Source organism: Leptosomus discolor, chromosome 3 (genome assembly GCF_034619465.1).
Source record: "Leptosomus discolor isolate bLepDis1 chromosome 3, bLepDis1.hap2, whole genome shotgun sequence".
Lineage (NCBI taxonomy): Eukaryota > Metazoa > Chordata > Aves > Leptosomiformes > Leptosomidae > Leptosomus > Leptosomus discolor.
In genome coordinates this window covers 14,167,824-14,194,460 of record NC_141393.1, presented here as the reverse complement: position 1 = coordinate 14,194,460, position 26,637 = coordinate 14,167,824, and the positions used below count along the sequence as shown (strand labels likewise).

Below are 26,637 nucleotides of genomic sequence, written 5' to 3'. Positions count from 1 at the left end.
AATAGTTTTTCAGAAGATATAATTTTCTACAGTCTATGAGTTGGTTGAATCTTTGTTATGCTGCCTTTAGGAACTAAAATGCAACAAATATATGCACAATAAAGGTATATACAAGCTTGCTGAATTAAACTGGTTGTGTTCTAGTATGGATAAGGGAGTCTCCTGCTCAGAGGACATCTTTTGCAATGTATAAAATAATGACCCCCAAAGTTGAATGTTTAATGTTAATAAACTAAACTGAAGAATTGTAGAGAAAAATACACATAACTGTAAATACCGACTTCCAGAAAGGTGGAGCAGGGTCTCCAGACAACACTGAAACAAGATTTCCCAAGCCGTGGGGTTAGGTTCTGTCATAGCATGGTTACAGCCTGGAAAGCAGCAAATTCTGCTTGCAGTAGTAAACCACACTAAAAAAAGTTTGTCTAGAAAAGGGCTAAGAGTTGAAGTTGTTTTTAAAATACTGAATTACATGAGACATTTTGCCCCATATCATCTTCTGCAGTGATCTGTTCCATCTCTCAGAAAAATGTTTTTCCTAAATTTCTGTGGTTCTGAAAGTTTTTCAGTGATTTCATAACCATGTAGAGAATGTGCCTTAGCACTTCAGCCCTGCAGTCCCAATACCTAAAAGGGAAGGGTTTGAGGGATATATTAATATAAATGTTAGGAAAGTTCATTTTGCTGGGTTCAGGCATGTTTGTATGACAAGCAGTCTGACTTAGATTTTGTATATTGTATGTAAATTTCGGTTTTACCAATAGGAGATTTTCCTTTCTGTAATGTTGTGATTCTCCCCTTTTAAGTACGTTTGCTGCTACTGCGGCTTTGCTCTTCTACAATCCAGCCTTTTTGTCATTTTCTGTGACATGGCAGTAGAATGAAGTTCATGTGTACATCTAATAATGCCAAACTCTTCAGAACACTTTTTACTGAGTTTCTGGAATGAGACATTTCATTGAATGTCACTTTGGTGGGTGAGAGAAAGACAGAGTGAGTTGTATTTCAGCGTATTAATTGGAGAGCCTGAGCTTTTAATAATAATGTATTATGATTGCTCCTCAGACCAGTCATGATTAATATCTGCATCAAACAGTAAGGTAACAGCTTAAAACATGGAAAAGAAGAGTATAGGGTTAACCTTAAAAAAGGTTAAAGGTTATAGAGGTGAATAAGATGCTAAGGTTGTTTATTATTACACTGTAATATAGAATTGAGATCATTACAGTATAATTCTATTAGTGACTGTCAATGAGAGCTTTTGAATAAATAACAGCCTCTAGAAGACAAGAAAAGGACAAAACCAGTGTCCACTTCATTTAAAACAGGGGGAGATGGAGCAGGGAATGAGTGAATTTTAGTTTCTGGAGGAAATATCGAGCAAATGATTGAATTATTTGGAAGTAGTTGAGGATGAGATTGAAAGATGAAGTAATTAATAACAAATTATGTTAAATCAGTCTTCTTTCTGTGAAAAAGGTAATCTTGTCAATAGAAATGCATCTTGAATTTAGTGCACGTCTTTTTTGGTTGTGTCTTACCTGACTTTCTCAAGTCTTATGCTAGAGAGCACAATGGCAAGAAAAATGTATGCATTATAGAAAAAGCAGTTTTCGGAAGTCTTGTGGAGGTAAAAACATTTATTAAAGCCAGTTAAACAATTAATGTTTGTCAGAAGGGTAGATGATGAGTTACACTGGATCACTTATGTGTATGTCTAATACCGTTTGGACAACGCACTTTATGGAGAATAGTGGCTGCTTGATGCATCCTTTAGTGAGCTCTTTGACAGGATTAGTACAGGTAGGCTGCAGTTTTGCTAATTTCTAGCTGCAGTACCATTGAAAAATAGTTGATTATGCTTCCAGATATTTATTAAACTAGATACTAGTAGGAACCAAACTCTTTTGGGAGCAAAGTGCTATTAAACTGACTAGTGAGCCTCCATGGGGAGATTCAGTATTTTCTCAAGTGCTGTGAATGAGAGTAAAATGCGTGTATATGCGGCTTTTCTAAAGCCTGCAAATGATGCCTGGTAGTGGTGTACATGAGGGCAATATCTTGCTGCTCCTATAACTGATGATTTTAATACTTTCTTCTTTCCCTGTGGAGTCTTTTTTTCTTTTTTTTTTTTTTTTTTTTTTTTTCCCCCTCCTTCTGTAGCTGTTGGGGCACTGAAAGCTCCCGTGGTGAGAGATGGTCACTGTTGCATATGACTTGTAGTGAAAACCTCTGCTGCCCTTTTGACTTTTTTCTCTTTTGGGGGAAGGAAATTATGGACTAAATTAAGTCTTTCACTTAGTAGTGATAGAGAAGCCCTTTAGATCTTTCCTGGGTAATTGGGGGAGGATCTTGTTAAAAAGAACAAAACAACTAGTGTTCACATAGAACAATACTCACCCCTCCCTTATGCTTCTTGCAATTTTCTCTGCCCCTGCTAGCTTGAAGAGCACATGGGGTGAAGTAAAATCTCTCTCTTCTTCTTTAAAACAAACAAATAATTTGACAAATCTTAGCCTCCTGACTGTTGAGTTCAACAGATGGGGAAATTGGAATTGATGATGAAATCAAATAAATTGGCTCCAGATAATGAAATATGCTTTGAAAAAATCTATCTGAATGATTTTCAGTATTGTTCACCTACAGTAAGTGTTTACATCTCTTACTAATGTTTTTAGCTCAAAGTATTTTTAGTTGTTTAAGAAAAGTTGTCTTAAGACAACTCGCACTTGCTGAAAATGTAGATCAATGGATATTTTAAGAAGCTTTTGTCATAGTATTTTAAGTTTTCAGGTTTGTTGTGGTATTTTTTTTTATTTTTTACTTCTGCAGTACCTTCTTCACTGTGGCTTAAAGCAGTAACTTTATTTAATGTAGATCTTTTTATGTGGTATGTAGAATATAAAGCACAGCTGAAATTGTGAAACTGAGCAAATGTATTTTCTTGGTCCATGCTGCTGTTCCAAGAATTACATTTCAGTGAATGTACATTAATATCATGAATTTGTTAGGATGAAAGGAAGCAGTGGACTGTGAAAAAGACCTATAAATTAACCTCACTGAATTCTGTTGCCTTTGAAAGTGTCGACAATCCAGTTGATACTAACCCCAGGATCCTGTGGAGATTAGTGTACACAATTAAATGTTGGGAACAGTGTATCCATGGGAACAACTATTGCCTTCGTATGATGGTATGCAAATTATTTCCTACTTTCAAGATGAGGTTTCACTTCTACCTTCTTCAGAGAAAGATAAGTAAACTACTCAAGAGTTGTAGTGTAGTTTGGGACGTGATGTTTCTGTACAGACAATATTTTGTTCTAGTTATTTTTATCCCATTGAAAGAAAGGCTATGGCCTCTCTATAGGGAAACATTCAACCATTAGATTTGTAGATTTAGTCCTGCATGTCAACTGAACTGGGACCTCAGCGGAGCTCCTCTCCTTAGGGTGGGAAACCTCTTGTTCTCTCCTTTCAGTAGGAAGCAGTCAGTGGTGCAGAGGCCTGTGAGCAGGAGCAATTTTGTGTGGCTAGAAATGAGTGCATTCAGTCTTGTATTTTCAGTAAATCAGAGTAGCCCCAGATACTTGAAATGTGTTAATGTAAGGATATTCACCTATGACAAATTTGGTATTTTTGAAACTAGGTTGAAATGAATAATAGATTTTATTTTCTGCTCAAATTTTAATCTCCACTTCTCACTTTGTTTTAGGGAAGCAGGTATTTAGCAGCAAAAATGAATTTAGGATCAGCACGCTGAAGTTCCACCCTACAGAGTCAAATATTTTCATTTGTGGAGGGTTCAGCCCAGAAGTTAAAGCTTGGGATATAAGGACTTCTAAGGTAATGGAAATCCTTTTTCTCTCTCTTTTAGAATGTTTCCTAGGTTGGATGTGCTGTGCATTACTAAGCTGCTAGATGTACCGGTCTTTTGATGAAATGTTATTCTGAAGTATTTTGCATTTGTTGATATGAACCTCTGTAATGTTTTTGAAGCAGAAAGAGGAACGTTGTACACAAAAAATATGATTTTTTTTTTAGTTTATGTAAATACAAGTAACTTGTACTTGAATTAAATAAAGGCAATAGCTCACTATAAGTTTGTGAAAAGCAGTTGTGTACCAGGAAGCGGTACAGCTAACTTGAAGAGCAAGTTGTTATGTGTGGGTCAGGATGTGTGTGCCTGTACCTTTTGTTTAGAAGCCTGGAGTAAGTTTTACATTTATGAAGGGCCACAGAGAGGCATGTGGCCTCTGCCTTTACTTTATTGTTAACCGTGAAGAACAGCATGCTCCCGGCTGCCATTCAGGTCTCAGGTAAGACCAGGGCTGTACTCTACCAGCGGAAGCATAAGGCAAGATGACATCCTCACGCACAGAACAGCTCAAAGAGTAACAGTGACTGTAAAGTGAGTAGTTCTTTGTTTTCCTTTGAATTTCTGTGTGGGTAGGTCCTACTCATCGTAGTTAGCCATCTGTTTGCTATTGAGGGTGACAAAAGGGATCTGAAAAAGATTGCTTATCCAAACTTTGTCTCTGACTTTGGTGTACTAAGAATAATAGGCGAGTGATGTAATCAGATGCATTTCAGGTATGAGGGCTCTAACAAGAGAGCTCTGAAATAGTTATGGCAGTTGCTCTATTGAGGAAACACAGTATTCATGTACAATTAACAGTCTAGTTTCTGTGCTACAGTTGTTCTTTTGAATTTGTCACTGATGTTTAAGAAAAGAATTTAATTGTGTAGGATCTATACCATAGGCTTCCTTCACATGAATAAGTTCTTAAAAGAAAAACATTAGTAAGTACATATTGAGACTGCCAAGTCTGAGGCTACTCTGAAAATAAATTTACTCTGAGTTTGAGTTACATTGTCAGTGTGAAAACCTTTGTAAAAAGTGTGATGAGATCTATTCCATCCGTCATGCTTGTATGATGGCTAGTTTTGCTTGATGAGGGTATGAAGAGATATTCAAAGCACACTTCTATGAAGAAAGATGGTTCTAGTTTTAGATTGCAAAAATTGTAAATACTTATGATTCAAAAACGTTACATAGATTTTTTTTTTTTTAAGTTATGAGATTTTCCATAGTAATTCTTCCCTCCCCCTGCCTTGCACTGTTATACAGTATCCTTGTGTTGTCAATAAGCGATTTGGTATACTGTCTTTAGCACAGACAGCTTATAGAACATGAAAATATGTATCATACGAATGGGAAACAGTACAAAGCGTGTTCATTCCAGATGATCAAAGATCACCCTGTAAATTTACTGTAGAACAGAAACATTATTTTTTTTCTGGCAGGAGGCTGGAGAAGAAAGACTTCTATTAGTCTTCTCTCCTGAACAGCATGTTCTCTGGTTTCATAGCATGCAAGTGAAGTAGGGAATACAATTGTTCTTTCTTGAGATTCTCATAAGAGTAGACCTTAATTGTGGGGAGGAGGTACAGTCTGTATTGAATACTTAGCTGTCCTTTTTAACATAGAGAAGACATTGTATGTGATGTGCCTGTCTGGATGGTAGGTCATGTTGGATACAGTTATAGAGGAATATGGTTAGAAATCTTTCATAGATGGTAGGAGACAATATCAACTATTGATAATGAAGAAGGCACTTCAGTTTCAAGGAAACAGAAGATTCATTTACAACAGATATTTACAGTTCAATAAGTTTTTTTTTTTTTTTTTCCCAGCAATTCTGATACCAGAGATTGTGATTACAAGACCTGAAGACTATACAAAATTGGCATTGAGTCAAGTAGAGTCAAGGAGCTAAATAACAGATGTTAATGCTTGTGCTAAGTTAGTTCTGAGTCATCTCCTTAGTCTGATGCTCTCCTACTGTCAGTATCTCTGCCAATTGCTGGTATTTTGGTTTTGTCTTTGAACAGTGTTACGGTATCATCAAGACAAATGGCTTGAAAAATGCTGTTCTTGGTCCTTTTTCCTCCCTTGTGAAATGTCAGAATTTCAATAGTGCTTTCCCTTGCTACCATACAAGGTATCAAGGGTGTTTTATTCCAAGCAATGAAGACAATAAATGTGTTCATCTCTTAAAGCAGATCCTTCCTTTTAGGTTTTAAATTCTAGTGGTGCCTCAGCTCGACCACAGCCAAACTGTCAACTGATGTCTGGCAAGCCCGATTGTAGCTCAGGCCTGTGTAAACATAGATTCACAAAACAGTTCCTTGTGGACAGGAGCAGGTATGGGACAGCATGTGCTTCTTAACCTGGACAGAGGCTGCAAAGCAGCATGTGCATCCCAGGCTGTGATTGCCAAATATTGCTAACCTCCTGAGCTTGCTGTTCCACAGAAGATGCCTTCTACAGAAATATATGCATCTCCCTGCTACAAAACTCGAATTTGCTGATTGACCAAGGGGTGGTTTGACTGTCTTGGAAAATCTTCTCAGTGAAACTGTTGCTGAAAAGCAGCAGTAGAGAGGAAACACGTGTCATTGACCAATGAACAGTGTTGCTGGAACAGGGAAAAGGCAAGCAAAGAGGTGCAGAACATAGTTTACAGGAGGCATTATTGCAGTGAGGAGCAGACAAATGTCTTGAGATGGAGGTTGCAGTAGAAGATGAAAAGATAAGGGACAATGTGCAATATTGGCCTTAGTCAAAGGCATTGCAAGAAGGCAAAGGAGCAAACCCATGCTGATAAACTGTGGACTTTAATAGCCCACCCATTCATATCTTCTGTAATTCTGACTACCAGTAGCTTGGCTTGTGGTGATGTCCTGATACTGTAACTTTTGTGTAAACTACATGTCTGGCAAAATTGCAGAGGAAATCTGCAGTTTTCAGTACTTTGCCAATGCACAGTTATAAGAAACAATAGTTACACTTGAGATCACCTTTGTGTAGGTTGCAGGAGATGACACATAAGCTGTGTGTCTCTGCACACAGTGAATGCTTTAGGTGATAACATCTGGGATCCACTTCCAGAGGACAAACAGACACCATAAAAACCATTTGTATCTGTGTAGAAGAGCAACATGAATACATAACAATTTATTAATTTGACTATACATTCAGTCTAAAACAGCCCTCGTGTTTTCTACTAATTAGGGAGTATATTATCTTTATGAGATTCAAACGTATTTTATTGTATCTTTATGCTTTACTGCCCAACTGTGTTTTTTTTGCCTTCTTGCTTACTGATCTGGATATGGTGCCTTTTTCAGATGGGTACAATGGGGTATTTGTCTTTCTGTGGGCCATTCCCTGTCCATTTTAATATTGTTGCTGAAGTAGACAGTACCCATGATTGTTACATTACAAGTTTTTTTCTTTCTGACTGAGAGTATTGCTGGTGCGTGCAATATGTCACAATATTGCATGCTGTGACGTCCCTTGATCCCTTCTTATGACATAATTTCTCAAAAGTCAGTGTGTTCTGTGGCCTGGATGCTATATACAGCAAAAATGAGACTAGCAAAATAATGCATTTTTATCTCAATGACTAACCATACACTCATTTTTGCAATGCTGAAGCTCCAGCCATGGAACCTGCCTTAAAGAGCTGTTGATCACTGAGGAATGCACACAGTGGTTGTCTCTGTACCTGCAGGACACTCCAGTGTTTAGAAAGATTGCATGTAACTCTATTTACGTAAGCTGATGCTAATGAAGGGGTAAGGGAAACATCCCACTGAGTTACAAGGAAATAATTTACTTTCTGGGAGAATAAATAGGTCAATGAATGTGTATTCTGCCAGGTAAAATAGAAAAGGTTTTAGGCTTGGTAAAACAAAAACCCCAGCCTGTTTCTTTTATACAGGTCCTATACTGGGTTCTCTCTGTAAGTTTTTAGAAGCGGTTACCTGCTTTGTTCATTAGGAAACAATTCTAATTCATGTAGAACTTCACCAGATGGAAAACTAGGCAATTAAGTAGCACATGAAGAGTATTAATTTTAATAACAAGTGTTGTCTAATCACCTTAGAAAGTGGAAGGCTTGGGTTTAGTGTAATGGATATTGATCCTTTCTGTTTGTTTCTTTGTTTGATATGTTTGCTCCTTTGAAAAACATAATTTTGTACGTACTGTGATCGTCTAAAGCAGCAGCATGGTTTATTCTCTTACTCTGAAACATTTCCAAAAGGGGAGAGAGCTTGTATTAGCCTTTGATTCCCCACCCCCCCCCCCCATCTGAGGAAGCTGTAGCTCGGTGGTGATGTAGACTGTTAGGCACCTACATCTGTATTGGTTTTAAAACCTGAAGAACTCTGTGTGTGTACTGAGTGAATGTGGAAGGTCATAGCTGAGTGAAGGGAAAAATATCACACTCTGGTTTGATTGTTAATGGCTTCTTGCAGAATGACATGAATCTCCTGAGCAAAATAAGGTAGTTACATTTCAAACTCTCAGCCATAGAACAGATGTTGCTTAGGCATGAATAATCAATATCATCCGTATCTCATGTCTTCTTCTCCCTAGTTTGGGGGTTTTCAATGGATTCTTCAAGTATTCCTGCTTTCAGCTTATATTGTTATCTTTATTCACAAGATAAAACCAGCATGCTTTCTGTCTTTTCCATCTTACACAGTTATGGCCATATTCAAAAATTGGATAAAGTGTCCTGGACAATATTTTGAAATTTATCCTGTTCCGACAAGTGCCATTTGCTCTTAACTGAAATAGATGTCTGAGGCCTCTTGCCACTTAGTTTCAGTTTTAATGCATACCACCTTAATATCTTTCAAGTGCTTTCATCGTAATTCATTACAAGATTTTCCTGTTTTGCCTATTCTTTCAAGTGGGTTAACCTGTCATTCAGCTTGGAACGATGTGTGGGTGAACTAATGATTATTTTGTTCCCATCATCATATTCCTGATAGCCTTTTCAGGCTTTGCAGCATATTTTGTCAATAGAGTGAGAACCCTAAATCAAGAGCTTGAATCTTGTTACTCGTTGCACGTTGAAAACTCAGTTTCAGCATTCACTGGTAATTCAATTTCAGAGGTCATTCTTTAGGATGCACTCCTGTGTTTTAACAGGCTATCCGCTTGCACATCTCAAATTTAACTGAGTGAGGCAAAATTATAATTGCATATCAGGAAATGAGGGAATTTTTGGTGTAAATTCAGAGCAAAGCATTAAGCATCACAGAGATAGAGAGAATGTCTGATAAAAATATTGTCTGATTGCACACACATGCAGTGGTTGAAATGGACTGCTTTATGCCAGTGTGCCACATTGGTGCTTTCTGCTGATGGAAAATGACGTAGAATAGCTGATAGTGGTATTTTTCCAAATTAGTACTTCTGAAATCCTGCTTTGATTTTGATGGGTAACTAATTTTTAACAGGAGCATAAATTACTAATATTTATTCATGTATTGAATGAGGTATAAAAATTTGATTTCTAAGTGCCAGAGAAAATGTATGAAGATAGGTTTAAGGCAGCCTTTCAGCTACTAAAACATTGAGAAATGTATAGTAGGGTATTAATCAGAAAGGCAGATATAAAAAAAAAAAAAAAAAAAAAAAAGGAGGAATGTTGAAAGACGTTTATTGCTCTCCCTGTTCTGTTGAGCAAATAGGCAAAATGATTTCAAATGTAGCATTGGGTATTGAGGAAGATAAAGAATGAAAGAATAAGGGAGTTAAAATCTTCAAGCTAAAGCTAAGCAATATACTTCAGAGAAATGAACGGATGGAACAGCTTGTTAACTGCTCACTGAAATGTAAAATATACAGGCATCTCAAAATTACAGAGTCAAGTAATCAAAGCCTGAGGAAAAAAAAAAAAAAGAATAAAAGAGGCAGTTGAATAGCATGTCAAGATTTATTATGGTGGTATTTCTTTCTGTTTGTGTTAAACCCACTTTTGTCTCTCTGGCAAAGAGATTATTCTGGAGATCTTATATTGCTGTATAACAGAGTATTAAATTAATGAAACATTTGGAGAATGTTTATAGAGGCTTTATGAAAAGACCAGAAAACATGGAAGTGAGCTGCTATGTTAGAAAAAAAATAAAAAATAAAAAATCTCTGCAGTATCGACCAAGGAGAGAGCATCATATTGAACAGCCCCTGTGGGAACTTTGGACCTCAGAGCTGAACCTAGAAAAACCCTGTAAAATGCCCTGTAAAAAGAATAGTACAATAACACAGACCTTAAAGTAGTTATGTATTTTAGAAGTATTTCCTTCCTTTCTCTGAGCTGTGGAAGAATTTATCAAGATATTCACCATAAGCCAGTTGAATTACACAACCGCTCTCCCTTTTAGCTGATCTACCTTAGCTTTTCAGACAGGAGATAATATGTATTCCAACCACTTATGCTACCTGAAATTTCAATATTCCTTGAAATACCAAAGAGAACAAAGGGTTGAGATGCGTATCCTTTAGCTCAGCATTAAGGTCTTTATTGTGTTCAGAAAATACGACTACAGATAACTTTTTTCTTTTTAATTTGGGTTTCTAAGCTTACTCAGATGTAATATCAGAACAAGACTACAACTGTAACTGCCTTGTACTGATAATACTTTTAAAGGAGATAAAGTTCCTTGTATCATGAGTGAATTGTCAAACTGAATTGAACAGATTTATTTACATGTGTCAGCAAAGTTTGCATAGTGTAAAGCAGGGGTGCTATTAGCTCTGCTGAAGGGACATACAGCACTCATGAACTTGCATCTGAATATATTTAAATTTTCTACATGTGTCTAATTATTTTCGAGTTTTGCATATTTTACCTTTTATTTACATTCTAATTTGATGAAACAATGTTTTGTAAGCATTCAGGAACTGGTTCTTTATCATGTGCATACAGAAATGCAAGGAACTGTAAAGGTAGGGAGGTCACTAACATTTTTCTGGACTCTGTTAAAAATAGAGGAATAATTTATTCAGCTTTTGGATGCACTCTGTTTTTGATCTCTTGCCGGTTGATGTTCATGTGTACTGTCTTGTAAACCACTGAGGCCCATTGGAGCTTTGGCAAGAGCGATCTGCTATAGCTCTTAGAACAGCAAGTCCTGATGAAGCACCATGCAGCAATCTGGAGAGGGAATAAGTGGAAGGCAACAGGGCTGTGGCTCTGATATTTAAGCAGCATTTGAAGCCCTTAGGCCTCCATAAATGCAAATCTGCTGCTTATGTTAAACAAGGAGGGAAAGAGAGGAAGGGCATCAGGCAGTGGAGACCCAGTAGTATGACCTGACACAGCCACAGAACAGACTTTGAAGGAAAAAATATATGAATGAATAAATGAAACTATAAAAAAAATAAAAATTTTAAGAGTTAAGTGAAGGTTGATTGTGTAAAAATAACTTCATGTGACTCTGATTTTGGACTTAGATAGAGTAATTAGAGAAGCTGGAGAAGGCAGGGACTAACCTAGGTATTGTAAAATGAGAAGACTATCTAAAGGGGAGATCTCAAGAAAGGAAACTGACTGGGAGGAATTTAGTGAAGTGCTTCAGGCATGGCTCCAAATGGAGACAACATTTATTATTTTATTTTTGAAAAATGTGTGTTACAAAAACTATCATTCTAGCACACTCAATTAAAAAAAAAGGAATAGAGTATCATTCAGGAAAAATAGCAGTGACTTAGAAATAGGAAGAGTACAAATGAATACAAAGGTCCACCCTTTTGTGATTAATAACAAAATTTTGTCAGGACATAAGGAAGGTTTAAAAAAAAGATGAATACGAAGTCAATCTGTTAGTGATATGCAAATTTAAGGAAAACTTAGATTTGAAGATGTACACAAAAATTCCCATTTTTGAAATTGAGCTCTTGTAAGCTACAGAATGAATTAACTAGAAAAATGGTGGAAGTAGTTATTTTGAGCTTTTAAAATTAGTCTAGAAATGCACTGCAGAATTTTTGTTATTAACACAGGCCGAGTCAGAGTAACAACAGGGGTTTTGTTCCCCATCTTGGTTTATTACTCTGGGTTGAACATTGATTAGCAACAAAATTGCAACTATCATCTGTAGCTTTATGCTTAAAAAGAAAAAAATGAAAGAGATGCTCTTTATGTTGTTGAGCTGTTTCTCCATACTTGAGTTATAAAGAAATAAGCCTAAGTCATTAAAGCACAGTTAAAAAAAATTAATAAATTTAAAGTGCAAGTGCAGTGCATTTGTTTCCTAGGAAACATTCTAGTGCAATTTCTTTCAGATGAGATGCAGTCATTTTAAGTAGCATGTATTTAGGAGACCTAATGAATTTGTCTCTGGATAGCATATAAATATGAAAAAAGGCTGTAGAAATTGGTTGAGCTACTTGCACTTCTGGTTTCTATAGAAACAGCCAATACATTGTCACGTACTGGTGGTATTAGGAAGAACAATGTAATTAAAATAAGGTGATTTATTCAGCACTTTAAAAACCAGAAGTTATCCTTCTCACAGTCAGAGAAATCCTTACTGAATCTGTGGAGAAAAAGTTCAAAGAAATACGGGGGGGGTACATTTGTACTTGTGTAATGGCATTTGGTTTTAAATGTTAACATTCAGGGGTCCTTCCTGAGTGCAAAGGCACATTTTATGTGGCTGTATCACATACATGAGCAGTCCTGCTGTGTTTATTTGGAAACCTCATACGGTGTTGGTATCGCAGATGAGACTCATAGACCTGTCTGTGCATATGATCTCTCCTGGAGCAACTTCTCCTGGAGAGACTGAAATGGGCAAGGAACAAAACATGCCTCCTTCTGGAGCATGAGTATTCAAGTGAGAAGCTGTCTGGGAATAGCTGTTCTGGTTTCAGCCCATTTCTAGACAGATTTTACACCCCCAGCAGCAACCAGTATGCTTTTAAAAATCAATATGAAAACAACACAGCAAACTTCTTTATCACAGTTCCCAGCCACGGTTACCCAGACCTTTCTAACTTACAGTTTGGGGACTTCTTGCACCACAGGTAATGCCTTTGTCTTTCACAGCTCTCTTTGGGTTTTCATACTGTGGAATTGGTTGTTCTTGATTTTTTTTATGTCTGCAACATCCTGTAGCAAGGAATTCAACTTAAATGTGTATTGTGAGAAGCATCATCTCATTCTGTGTGTTTTGAAGCTGCCTTCTGCTAGTTTGAAATCTAAATTCTTATAATGGAAGAAACCCTTCGCCTTCTCCACATTGCTCAGACTTTATTTCCAATTCTTTCAGATTCCCCTTGGTCGAATCATTTTTGCACTGAAAAGTCCTTGATTATTACTCCTCATAGAAAAGCCATTCTGTATCTCAGATGGTCGCTATCTGTGTCCTGTATACAGATTTCACTTCTTACCCTATTTGAGATGGGGAGAGAATTTTAAATTAAAAATCTGATGGGAAAATATATAATTTTTTCTAATAAATGGTCGACACTTTCTATCACAAGGTTCTTGTACCTTCTCAAACAATCTGAAAGTGACTTAAAAAAACCGCGGTGTACGTTGTTCATACCTAAAGTCTTGTAGATCAATACTAGATTAAGCTCAACGACTTCTTCATTTTAATCAGTCTCCCTTTCCTTTTAATCATTCTCAAGACCCCTTGATAATCTTGAGCTATGTCTGAAAACAGAGCAGTTACAGGGAAAAACTTAAACAGAAAAACAGAACAATTATTTTCTATTACATAAAAAGAAATACAGCAATGTTAAAAGACTTTAAAAGAACATAAGACTGTGGCATACTTGATCTTCTTGTCTATGGTTTTGTCATATGTTTTGATTAAAATTGCCATTATAGTTTTCAGATGGAGATCAGAGATATAAATTGGATTTGTCGTGTGGTTGTGGTTTTGTTGTGAACATGTAGCTAGAAAATATAGTAAATAGTAAAATTTATAAAAAAAAAACCCTAAAAATAGTAGTCATCTTCCTCAACACCTTACTCTGTAGAATAGGTCATCACAAATGGCTTGCAGTGCAGTAGATAAAAAAGCTTCTATTTTGTGCAAAATAACCTTTTTTTTTTTAAGAGGCAGTTTCATGCCAAAGCACTCAATGTAAAAACGTAGGACAAGAAGTGGAAGAAAATATATGACCATTTTTACAGGTTGGAAGCCATGATACTGACTGATTAAGGATTTTATCATGACCATCCAGATTGCCTGTAGTCCTCTTAGATTTGTTTTGAGACCTCATCTCCTGATGCTTAGCACAGTGACTATAAAATCACATTTCTTTCTCATCACTTGCATAAAGCTTGGGGGAAGTGCAGTGCACATAGGTTACAGGTGGCCAGAACAGAGCTGGGGCAAACAACAGCTTCTGAATTGCTTGTGTGGAGGCTTTGAGCTTTCTTGACAAATAGCAGGCATTGCATGTGCTTTATGCAGAGAAGTATTATAGAACACTCATCTGAAATATATACCCAGAATTCAGCATCACAGCATGCTTTTCAAGTCATCAGAACCATAAGCATGTTTGAAACTGATTTAATTTGCTTAAATTACCTTTCTTGTCGAATGCCTGCAGCCATGAACTCTCGCCTTAGTGAAGAAGCTTTATTATTATGTTGGATTGTGTTGACATCAGAAACTATTAGGCTTTCCTTTGAATTGATTTCTTTTATGTCCAGAAAATGCTTAGATTGAAGAAGTGGACTGTGGTTTTCCAATGCTTATAGGTGCTAAATCTGCAAATAGAAAAAGAGCAAAAGCTGTTATTAACAAATAAAGCCAGCAGGGTAGAGAAACAGGTGCCTTCCCCAAGCAAATTCCTCAGGCATGTCATGAATTAATTGTCTAAGGTAGAACAAAGCAGGTTTGATAATGAGTACTTTTCTGAGCAGGGGTGTTGCAATTAGTTATTTTGTGAAAGCTATCTTTATGGGAGAATTTAAATACTATGTATATCAAGTTCCCAGCTGCTATTCAAAGTGTTACTTTAGTGTTCTGAGTCAGTTCTTACTATGTGATTTGAAGATTAAACAGCATGGTTTTTCTGAGATATGTATCAAACATCTAAAGATGGTCCTTTGTACTAATTTTTATAAAGACAGTTTCGTGTTACAGAGCTAAGATATACAGGTAATTTGGTTAGATGTCCTATTAAATAACAGACAAGCAAATATATTTAATGATTAGCAGTGAAAATGTTTAAATTGATAGTGGCAGTTTTAGTAAGAGCCCAACAAGATTTCAGCAAAAATTATGTGGTTTTGTTTTGAACACGTGCACATTACCAACTTCACAATCTCTTCTTTTTCCTTACTGAGAGATGTCTGTTGCTCCAAAACCTGTTAAAAACAACTTCCAAACCTAAACCCTAACCCCTTAACAGTGCTAGACACAGTGTATGTATGGATAGGTACCTACATACATTTCACAAGGTTATTTTTTTAGAAGATGAAGACCCAAACAGTATGTCTGAGTTTTCATCTTTAAAATAGGAAAACATTAAAGAATCACTACCGTGAATCACCGTTTTGGATTTTATTATCATTTATTAATCTATATTGTTCTTCTTCGTTTCCCAGCACCAACTGGCCTGTGTTACTGCCTCTCTGCCCCTGTTTCTACATGTTTGTCCTGCTCTGTGCTCTGATCTTGCAGACTCCCCGGTTGGGACTTGTCATTTCTGTGAAGGTGCCTGCTGCTAAGTAGCTGCCTCCTTCAGCCTGTTAGGGTGGTAGAGCCTTTTGTGTTCCCCCCTCTCAATTTAACTTTATTTCACTTCTCCTGCGGTTCCTACAGCTGTCAGGTTTCTGTATGGTTTTCCATTCCTCATTCCAAGCAGCTATTCTATTTTGAGGGGGGGGTGGTGGTGGTATTTTTTTTTCTTTAAATTTTTACTCCTACAAAATAGCTTAATTTTCTACTTTCCTAATGAACTATGGGCTTCCTTTTATAACGCTATGAAGAAATAGCTATGCATGGTGATTTCTTCATAGAGAAAGTGGAGGCTATATATATGCAAATATCATTTTTGGCTTTACAAAGTTTAATTGCTTTGTATGTTATGCAGATTCCTAGACTGAAAAATCTGATGAAAGCAAGTAACATTTTTGTATATGCACTATCTTAAAAATGCAAGCAGATTGCTGAAAAGCATGCCAGTTTTTTGAGTCTGCAGGTTTACATCTTGTTGATGTTATTACAGGGTGTGTAGGGTCCTTGCATGACTGAGGTTCTTCACTGAATGCAAACATCGCGTTTCTAAACTGTACGTTTCACAGAGCATGTGAAAAGCAATTGGAGCAGCTGCTGCTGCCATCCTTCTACATGCCGAGATCACAGGAAGCAGAGCTGGAAGGGACCTCAGGAGATCATCTAGTATATCGCTACCCTGAAGCAGGATCAGCAAGTTCTGAACATTTCCGAACAGTTATAGATTTTTGAGCTTGAGGCAAGAAATCAAGAAGTTCTCTTGTTATGTTTGATATTTGAAATTATTTTTCTTTTATTGGTTAAGGTATAAAACAGAGGTATAATCCAGGATATTTCACTGTGACATCTGAAAATTATTTTTTAAAAAATGTATGTGCTTACAGTGTATGTAAAAGGTCTGGGCTCTGAGGTCAGTAGTCACATACTATGTTAGGGATATAAGGTAGGCACTGAAATGACTCACAAAGTTGAGAACCGTTTCAGTGTAATACTTCAAGCACTCTCTCTGCTCTGTTAGTTTTCCTGGTGACATGAGAAGATGGAGTAACCTCTGACCACCCTGTTGGAAGTGCAGGCTGCTATGTTTTAGCTATCTGGAAGACAGCGAGCTTTAGATATTAATAACTAGGAGTCTTCCAGTGTCCTAGTTTTAAGGATCACCATATTCAGAGAGATGGATTACTTTGATCTGGCCACTTGCCTTGAAGTTTCTCTTCACTGGAGGCAAATCAGAGAAAAAGAAAGTAAAAGTATTGATTTGCAAAATTCAAAGTAGACAACATAGATGCAGGATTTTGTGAAGAAAAGTAGAAAGAAAGAAAATTCAGATTGTTCATGTATTCCTTAGGTTCAAAATCTCTCTTACTTTTTAAGATCCAACACACAGGCTGTTAAAATATTCAGAATCCTGTGGCTGAGGACCCATTTCTGCATGGATCAAACCTGCTTTGGTATATGTCCTGAAAGAAGGTCTAGATTTGGGAACTCTGGTGGTTTTGGTATTTCCTTTTACATTGTAAATTTCCTTAGTGGTTGTTCATATGCATTAATTACATGATGGAAACTAGTGGATGAGCCGCTTTATTTACTGTTGAGCCTAGATTTGAAATATTGATGACTCTTTCTTTCCCTGCTGCCCTGCATTTTCAGCAGAGTGACAGAAAAAGCCTCTGCTTCAGCAGAAGCAGCAGAGACTCTTGCCAGTGCTGAGGGAACTGGCAGATGTTATTGCTAAGCTGCTCTGCATCATCTTTGAAAGGTCATGGCAAACAAGGGAGGTGCCTGAAGACTGGAGGAAAGCCAATGTCACTCCATCTTCAAAAAGGGCAAGTAGGAGCAGCTAGGAGACTACGGGCCAGTCAGCCTCACCTCCATCCCTGGAAAGATGACGAAGCAAGTCATTCTGGATGTTATCTCTAAGCATCTGGAGGAAAAGAAGATTATCAAGAGTAGTCAGCGCGAATTCACCTGGGGGAAATCATGCTTGACCAATCTGACAGCCTTCTATGATGGCATTACTGGCTGGGTAGATTCAGGGAAAGTGGTGGATGTTGTCTACCTTGATTTCAGGAAGGCTTTTGACACTGTCTCCCATCACATCCTTGTAGTTAAGCTTAGGAAGTGTGGGTGAGATGAGTGGACAGTGAAGTGAATTGAGAACTGGCTGAATGGCAGACCTCAGAGGGTTGTGGTCAGTGGCGCAGAATCCAGTTGAAGGCCTGTGACTAGTGGTGTTCCCCAGGGGTCAGTACTGGGTTCAGTCTTGTTCAACATATTTGTCAGTGACCTGGATGAAGGGACAGAGTGCACCCTCAGCAAGTTTGCTGATGGTACAAAGCTGGGAGGAGTGGCTGATACACCAGAAGGCTGTGCTGCCATTCAGTGAGACCTGGACAGGCTGGAGAGTTGGGCTGAGAGGAATGTAATGAGGTTCAATAAGGGCAAGTGCAGGGTCCTACACTTGGGGAGGAATAACCCCATGCGCCAGTACAGGCTAGGGGTTGATCTGCTGGAGAGCAGCTCTGCGGAAAGGACCTGGTAGTCTCGGTAGACAGCAAGTTGACCATGAGCCAGCAAGTTGCCCTTGTGGCCAAGAAGGCCAATGGTATCTTGGGGTGCATTAAGAACAATGTGGCCAGCAGGTTGAGGGAGGTTCTTCTCCCCCTCTACTCTGCTCTGATTGAGGCCTCATCTGGAGTACTGTGTCCAGTTCAGGGCCCTCCAGTTCAAGAGAGGGAACTATGGGAGAGAGTCCAGCGGAGGGCTATGAAGACAATTAGGGCACTGGAGCATCTCTTACGAGGAAAGACTGAGACACCTGGGTCTGTTTAGCCTGGAGAAGAGAAGACTGAGAGAGGACCTTATCAATGCTTATAAATATCTACAGGGTGGGTGTCAAGAGGATGGGGCCAGGATCTTTTCAGTGGTGCCCAGTGACAGGACAAGGGGCAACGGGCACAAGCTGGAGCACAGAAAGTTCCACCTGAACATAAGGAAAAGCTTCTTTACTCTGAGGGTGGCAGAGCACTGGAACAGGCTGCCCAGGGATGTTGTGGAGTCTCCTTCCCTGCAGATAGCAAAAAACCACCTGGATGTGACCCTGTGCCACCTGCTCTAGGTGAGCCTGCTTTAGCAAGGGGGGTTGGACTAGATGATCTCCAGAGATCCTTCCCAACCACTTCCATCCTGTGATTCTGTGACAACTGGTAGGGAGGTGAGGTGGGAGGTGTGGGATTGGATCCCCGTAGACCAAGGCAGGATCCTGGCTGAGTCCTTAAAGCATTGAACTGTTCGACAGCGGTGCTCCTGTCACCTCCATCCTTCCCTCTCTGTCAGAACTTTAAAAGACCAACCTCTGATTGGGTTTTTCAGCAGAGGGTATCAGACAGAGTTCTTGATGGGATGGATGTATCTTCTGCAGGGTGAATGGTGTACCCTTTTGCTGAGCGTGTCCACATTGACCTCGTACGCAGTTTCTGACTGAGCATGCCAGCTTTGCTCCCTTGCTGTACGGTCCTGACACTGAGGTCTTACTACTTGCAAGTTAAGCAATGACAGACAGCAGCATGGGACTGGGAGAGCCTTGAATCATCAAGTTTACTTATACCCAGTCATAAACAGTGGTTTACTATTAAGTCCAGAGCGATCACTTCCTGCTGTGTCTTTTTCATACCAGTAAGTCCCAAATCCCACCTAACCTAATTAATTTCCTTTCTCTAGCTCTATAAATAGCTGAAGATTTTGAGAACAAAAAGACCAAAAACTTACACTTCTGAAGTTTCCTGGAAGGAGAAAGGCGAGATTGTCAAGCTTATCCTCAGAGTGCTCTGAGTTAAATCATAGAATCATAGAATACCAGGTTGCAAGGGACCTCAAGGTTCCAACCTTTCATGGCAAAAGCATGGTCTAGATGGCTCCACAAGATGGCCCAGCACCTTGTCTATCTGAAACGTAAGTGTCCAATGTTGAGGAATCCACCACTTCCCTGGGGAGATTATTGCAGTGGCTGAGTGTTCTCATTGTGAAAAATTTTCCTCTTGTGTCCAATTGGAACCTCCCCAGGAGCAACTTGTACCCATTACCCCTTGTCTTTTCCATGTGACTCCTTATAAAACCAGAGACTTCATCTTCTTTCTAGCCACCCTTTGAATACCAGAACTTTCCTCAAGGCTGAACAAACCCAATTCTTTCAGCCTTTCCACATATGGCAGACTTCCCAGTCCTTTGATCATCTTTGTGGCCCTTCTCTGGACCCTCTCCAGCCTGTACACATCTCTTTTGTACAGCAGGGACCAAAACTGAACACAGTATTCCAGGTGTCACCCATTGGCTTTCTTTGCTGCAGTAGCAAACTGTTCACTCATATCGAGCTGCTTGTCCACCAGGACCCCAAGGTCCCTTTCCACACAGCTGCTCCCCAGCCAGGTAGATCCCAGCCTGTGCTGCACTCCTGGATTATATTTTCCCGGGTGCAAGACCTTACATTTGTCCTTGCTGAATTTCATAAGGTTCTTGTTAGCCCACTCTTCCAGCCTATCCAGGTCTTCCTGCAGGGTGGCTCTTCCTTCCAAAGTGTCCACTTCCCACTCAGTTTGGTATCCTCAGCAAACTTCATTGGGGTACCCTTGATCCCATCATCCAGATCGCTATTAAACAGCATTGGGTCCAATATCGATCCCTGGGGAACCCCACCTGTGACAGGTTGCCAGTTTGAAAAGAAGCTATTTACGACCACCCTCTGTGTGCGGTCTGTCAGACAGTTCCCCACTCACTGCACAGACCACTTGTCTAAACGGTAACGCATCAATTTCTCTAGGAGGAGGCTGTGGGGAACCATATCAAAAGCCTTGGAGAAATCCAGGAAGACAACATCCACTGCTTGCCCCACATCAACCAACCAAGTTACTTTGTTGTAGAAGGCAGTCAGGTTTGTCAAGAACAATTTGCCCTTGGTGAATCTGTGCTGGCTTGTCCCAGACACGTGCTTCATTTGACTTATGATAGCACCCAGGAGGATTCGTTGCAGAACTTTCCCAGGGATTGAAGTAAGACTGGTGGGCCTATAGTTTCCTGGATCCTCCTTTAAGCCTTTCTTGTAGATGGAGGTGACATTAGCCTTCTTCCAGTCTTTTGAGATGTCCCTCAGTCTCCATGACTTCTCAAAGATTACGGAGAGCAGCCTTGTAACAATGTCTGCCAGCTCTCTTAACACCCTTGAGTGGACATTGTCAGGGCCCATCAAGTTCTAGGAGTCAAGCTCCTGTAATAGTTTACATACCAACTCTTCCGTCACTGATGGTGGGTCTGTGCTTGCATCAACCTGGATTTTTGTTCTCAAGGCTGGGGCCCAACAGTGCTGATAAAGACAGGCAAAGGTAGTGTTGAGAACCTCTGCCTTTTCAGTGTTGCTGTGGACTAAAAAACAGCGGACCAATATTTTCCTTCTCTTTCTGCTTGGTGTTTATGTACCTGAAGAATCCTTTCTTGCAGTTTTTGACATCTCTGGCCAATTTCTATTGGAGCTGAGCTTTTGCTTTTCTAACTGCATCTCTGCAGGCCCTGGCAGTGCGCTTGTAGTTCTCAATGGGTATTCATCCACTTTTCTGTCTCTGGTATGCTTCTCTTTTGGTTTTGAGCAGACTCAGAGGCTTGCAGTTAGGCCAAAAGGGTCTCTTGCGTTGCCTACTTCCCTTACCTTTAAAGAGGATGAACTATTTTTGTGCTTCCAGGAGAGTGTTCTTGAAAAACTCCCAGCACTCGCTAGCTTCTTTATCCTCGATGGATGCTTCCCACAGAATCCCTCATGACTGAGCTCTGAGCAAGCTGAAGTTTGCTCTTCTAAAATCTAAACCCTTTGTCTTAGTACCAAACTTCAGCATGCTCAGCAGGATCCCAAACTCCACAATATTGTGATCACTGCAGCCAGGACTATGACTAACCGAGTGTAACGGGGTCTGCCTGAGATGCAGCCCTCACCGTGCTGTGCAGTGGTAGCCAGATAACACACCAGTGTTTTGACTGCGGCTGAGTAGGGCTCACACAGCATCAAGGCTGTTTCCCCAACATTTCCCCAGTAGGCTGGGGGTGGGTAAAAACTTGGGAGGGGATATAGCCAGGACAGCTGACCCAAACTGACCAAAGGGATATTCCATACCGCATGATGTCTGCTCAGCAATATAAGCTGGGGAAAACAGGAAGAAGGGGGGAACATTCGTTTCATGTTTGTCTTCCGGAGCAACTGCTACGTGTACCGGAGCCCTACCTCCCAGAAAGTGGCTGGACATCTCCTGATGATGGGAAGTAGAGAATAAGATCTTTTGTTTTGCTTTTGCTTCCATGCGTGACTATTTGCTTCATTAAACTGTCTTTATCTGACCCACGTGCCTGTTTTTATATTTTCTCTCCCCTGTCCAGCTGAGGGAGTGAGAGTGATAGAGTGGCTTTGGTGGGCACCTGGCATCTGGCCAGGGCCAAACCACCACACCGAGATACTACAAAGCAGGTTTTGTTGGTTTGTGAGTAGCAAGTCCAGCAGTGCCTCATTCCTGGTTGGCACATCTAACATTTGTATGAGGAAGCAGTCCTCTACACATTGCAGGAACTTGATGGATGACATGTGAGCTACTGTATTGTTCTTCCAACAAGTGTCTGGGTAGTTGAAAGAACCCATAAGAACCGGGTTCTACTGACCTGAGTGACCCAAATATTGCTTTGTTTGCCTTATTGTCTTGGTTTGGAGGTCGATAGCAGATGCCTACTGTAAGATCCCGCTTGAAGACAAGCCCTCTGATATTGATCTAGAGGCGCTCATAGGGCTTCCACAATCACCGTAGTTGACTTCTATACATTCAAGATTCTTCTTAACATAGAGTGTGATTCCTCCTCCTCTTCTTCCCCACATGTCTTTACAAAACAGCCCATAGCCATCCATTGTGATCCTCCAGTCATGTGCGTTGTCCCACCATGTTTCAGTTATTCCTATGATATCATAACTTTCTGACTGGGCGTGGGGCTCCAGTTCCTTCTGTTTTTTCCACAGGCTGTGTGCATTGGTATACGTACACTTGAGGTGGTTAGTCTTCTGGTTCTCGTCTTGGGAGTCGCCTAAGGAACATTTGTCGCTGCTCTGCTTGGCCTGGCTTATTCCCCAGTTGGTTGCAATGGTGTGCGCATTGCCACTTTGGACCCTGCCCCCTGAGTCCTTCCGTTAAAAGCCCACCTCACCAAGTTGGCCAGCCTGCTGCCAAAGATACCCTTGCCTCTTCTAGGGAATCTAGAAGAGTGCATAAAAGAGAAAGGAGTTTGTGTAGACCCAGCTCCACAATACTGTGTTGTCTAAAGCTCTTTCTGGATCTAACTCCAATTCCTTGGGAATTTATACAAGAATCTTATGTATATATCAATAGAATGTATAAATTGTACAAACTGACACTTTCCTTTAATTAATTTAATTTTTCTGTACGTGGAGTCTCTACCTATATTAACAAGCTATTCAATACACTAGTACTTCAACATTTATGAACAAGTTAGTTTTTCACATTTTAAAATAATATATGATTTGTTGGAGATAATTATTAATACAAAGAGGGAAAACATAGGTTATCATGTTCTTCTGATCTGCCAAAAAATAACAAACTTTTTTATCCACTAGGTGTTAAGAGTGTACAAAGCTGCAGTACAACAGACATTGAATATCCTCTTTCTCCCTGAAGGAAGAGAATTTCTTACAAGCACAGATGCAGTAAGCCGGGACTCAGCTGATCGTACCATTATTGCATGGGACTACCAAAGTGCTGCAAAAATCTCCAATCAGATTTTTCATGTAAGATTAACAACTAGTATTGTTTGAGTCATGATTTATTATTTCATGCTTGCCAGTATTGTAAGAAAAAGCTTTCGATTTTCTATACATTGTGTGATGTATAAAATGCTCTTAATGCAAGTGGAGGGCTTGCTTTATTTTTATATTTTAAAAACACTTACTTATTCTTAAAAAATGACCTTGAAGACTGATAGGTCTTCTTGTGTTAAAAATATTTACATTTCAGTGCTCATTCATTGACATCTAAGCTATGTTTAGGCAAGGCCACTGCTGTGTCATTCTAGCTTGCCAGTGGTGCATGGCAGTAGTTGCTATAGTGCCACGTTTGTTTTCCCACCCTTTTTCATACATTTTTCATCAGCTGCAATGAGGGATATTGACAAATTGAGTTTAATATCCACATAGTAATAGCAACCTGATACATGCACATAGATATCTAGTATGCGTAATCACAGAGGCAAAATTTACTTTTATCAGTGCAGGTGCGGTGTTTCTGTCAGTAATCTATCCAGGCAAGATATTTAAAGGACTAAATTGTCTAGAAAGGCTGACAGCTTCAAAGGAGATTACCAAGGAAGTTAATAGATAATTCCAACTCCCTGGGTCTTTTTTGAAAAACCGTGTCTTATATCCTGTGTAATATAATATGATTGGATTGTATATAGATGCTTTTTGGCTGAAATGAACAGTTCTCTACTGGCAAGGATATGTAGCTGATGATCTAATGGGGTTGTTTCACGTTTAATTTCCACAGTTATGTCTTTGTCCAATATTGGATCTAGCAACATCTTGGATAGGCAATAGGGAAAAAAAAAAGGAAAAAAAAAAGAGCTGTGAATATATGAAGTACAGACTGGTCAGGTTCAGTATCAAGGAGTAAATGTCAAACAAACAACTTTTTTCTCTTTACCCCTTGCCAAACAAACTAAATGCCCCCTAGAGCCTACCTTCTCATGACTACAGCATCTCTGAACTGGACTGTTTTCCCCCTTTCTGTATTGTGAATAAACAAAAATTGGTAGTGATTTTGGAAACTCTGCCTCACTTTTCTGAATTGCACCTTTGAACCCTTCAAGGTGGGAGAGAACCCCTGAACTCTCTAACCAGATTTGATCCCAACAAGACTTGATCTAGCTTGTCTGCACTAACAAATGAACAGTTAAGCGCTCTGAAATAATTCATTACTGCAGTGTACCAAGCATAATAGCACAGTGCTCCTGCAGACGGCATTGTGCTTTCTGATCCCTTGCCATTAGAGCTAGTTTCTCCCCAGAAGCATGCAGTGCTCTGCCATGGCGCACACCCCTAACCAGGCAAACTGCCTAGCCCTGTTTCGGTTTCTGCGCACAATACCTTACAATACCCAGAACTTCCTTCCCAGCTCATCGCTTCCAAATCACACAACAAAACCAGTCTGATGTTCTTCCCACTCTGCCACATAGCCCATGGTGTCCAGCAGTCACTGTCAACCTGATATCCTTCACATGCAGACACATCCTACAGCCAAAGCGCTCTTAATTTGTATTCATGGCATCCATAGCTATGGAGGAAGGGATATGGAAGAAGAGGATTCACTTTCACATTCAAGCTTTAGTTTTCCTTGGGCAGGAAGAGGATGATTGAATACCATCAGGTTGGAGTTACCTTTCTGCAACTGTTCTGCAGTATAATTACGGTTCAGAGGGAGATGTGATTTTGTTCATGTCTAGGAAATCAGGGTAGAGATTGATTTAATATCTGTCTTGTTGTAAGACTTTTGGTGGGTTGTAATACTTTTGGTGGGTTGTAATGAGTTAAGCATCTTCATATAATGTATACCGTAGAGGTGACTTATGTATACCTTGCCTCTTATGGTCTTTCAAATATGTCAAAAGATAACCTGAATCATTTGAACAAATCTTTTGTTTCATACAGCAAAACTTTCTTTAAAATGCTTTTCAGGAGCGTTACACTTGCCCAAGTCTGACTCTGCACCCAAAAGAGTCCATGTTTGTTGCTCAGACGAACGGAAACTACATGGCTTTGTTTTCTGCCCAACGACCTTACCGAATCAACAAAAAGAAAAGATTTGAAGGACATAAGGTATCCTTCACTGGGAATTTAATATCCAAGTCTGGAAGGAAGATAGATAGCAAAGTACATGTGCTTCTTAATATGTCTGCTAAGTGTTTGATTATAAATCAGTAATAGATATTAGTTGTCTTCATTTGCTTTCCCATGTGCCAGTCTATTTTGAATCATATGCACTCTGGAGAAAATAGTTATTAGAAGACTTTATGAATACCTAATAGCTTGATTAAATAAGTTTGTGTTGTAACTGTCTTAATAAACACCTGGAGAAGTCCTTAGTGCATTTTTATTTGAAGATACAAGGGTGTTTTTTTGCTATATTCATTTTCAGTATATCACAATGAACTTTTCCAATCAACAACAAGAGTTATACTGTTATTGATTTTTACAGGTGGAAGGATTTGCAGTGGGCTGTGAATTTTCACCAGATGGAACGCTTTTGGTGACAGGAAGTTCAGATGGCAAAGTGTTTTTCTACAACTATCATACTGCTAGGATTATTCGCACTTTGTCGGCACATAAAGAAGCTTGTGTGAGTGCAATATTTCATCCAGTCTTGCCATCGCTCCTTGCAACATGTGATTGGGCTGGAGAAATCAAGATCTGGCAATAACAAGCAGAATTACTTTCCAGGATGTCTCCTGTTAGTCTGTCAAAGGCATAGGAAATAAACTATGGTATGTAATGTGAAATTTTGTTGTGATGCATTGTAAGCAGGAGAGACTTCTATGACCTCTAAGTGTATGCTTTCATAATGCAGTTAAGATGGTCTTGTAGTTAGCTGGTGAGCAAAGAAGTGGTCTTACTCTCTCCCACAGTCCTGGTGACAAATTTTATGCCCCTTTTGTATCAATCTCCTGGTGCTCATCTAGCCCCACTTTGGTTTGAATAGCTGAACTTAAAAAAGTTATTGCTCATTTTATGTAGCTTTCAATGCAACTTTCTTAGACTGAGTTTTATCATAGAATCATTTACGTTGGAAAAGACACTTAAGATCATCAAGTCCAACCATAAACCTAACACTGCCAAATCCACCACCAAACCATGCCCCTAAGCATCTCATCTACGTGTCTTTTAAATACCTCCAGGGTTGGTGACTCCACCACTTCCCTGGGCAGCCTGTTTCAGTGCTTGACAACCCTTTTGGTGAAAAAATATTTCCTAATATCCAATCTAATCCT

The 26,637-nt window shown here is 39.4% G+C and overlaps 1 protein-coding gene across 1 annotated transcript in view; it reads left to right on the top strand.

The window, feature by feature from the left end:
- WDR25 (WD repeat domain 25) overlaps positions 1-26,108 on the top strand; it is a 70,083-nt gene extending 43,975 nt beyond the window's left edge. Inside the window, exons 4-7 of the mRNA XM_086462306.1 lie at positions 3,713-3,843; positions 23,216-23,386; positions 25,328-25,468; positions 25,848-26,108. Of these exons, the coding sequence (XP_086318432.1) occupies positions 3,713-3,843; positions 23,216-23,386; positions 25,328-25,468; positions 25,848-26,069 (665 nt within the window). The 3' untranslated portion in view covers positions 26,070-26,108. The remainder of the gene's footprint in view (positions 1-3,712; positions 3,844-23,215; positions 23,387-25,327; positions 25,469-25,847) is intronic.
- The last annotated feature ends 529 nt before the right edge of the window (positions 26,109-26,637 follow it).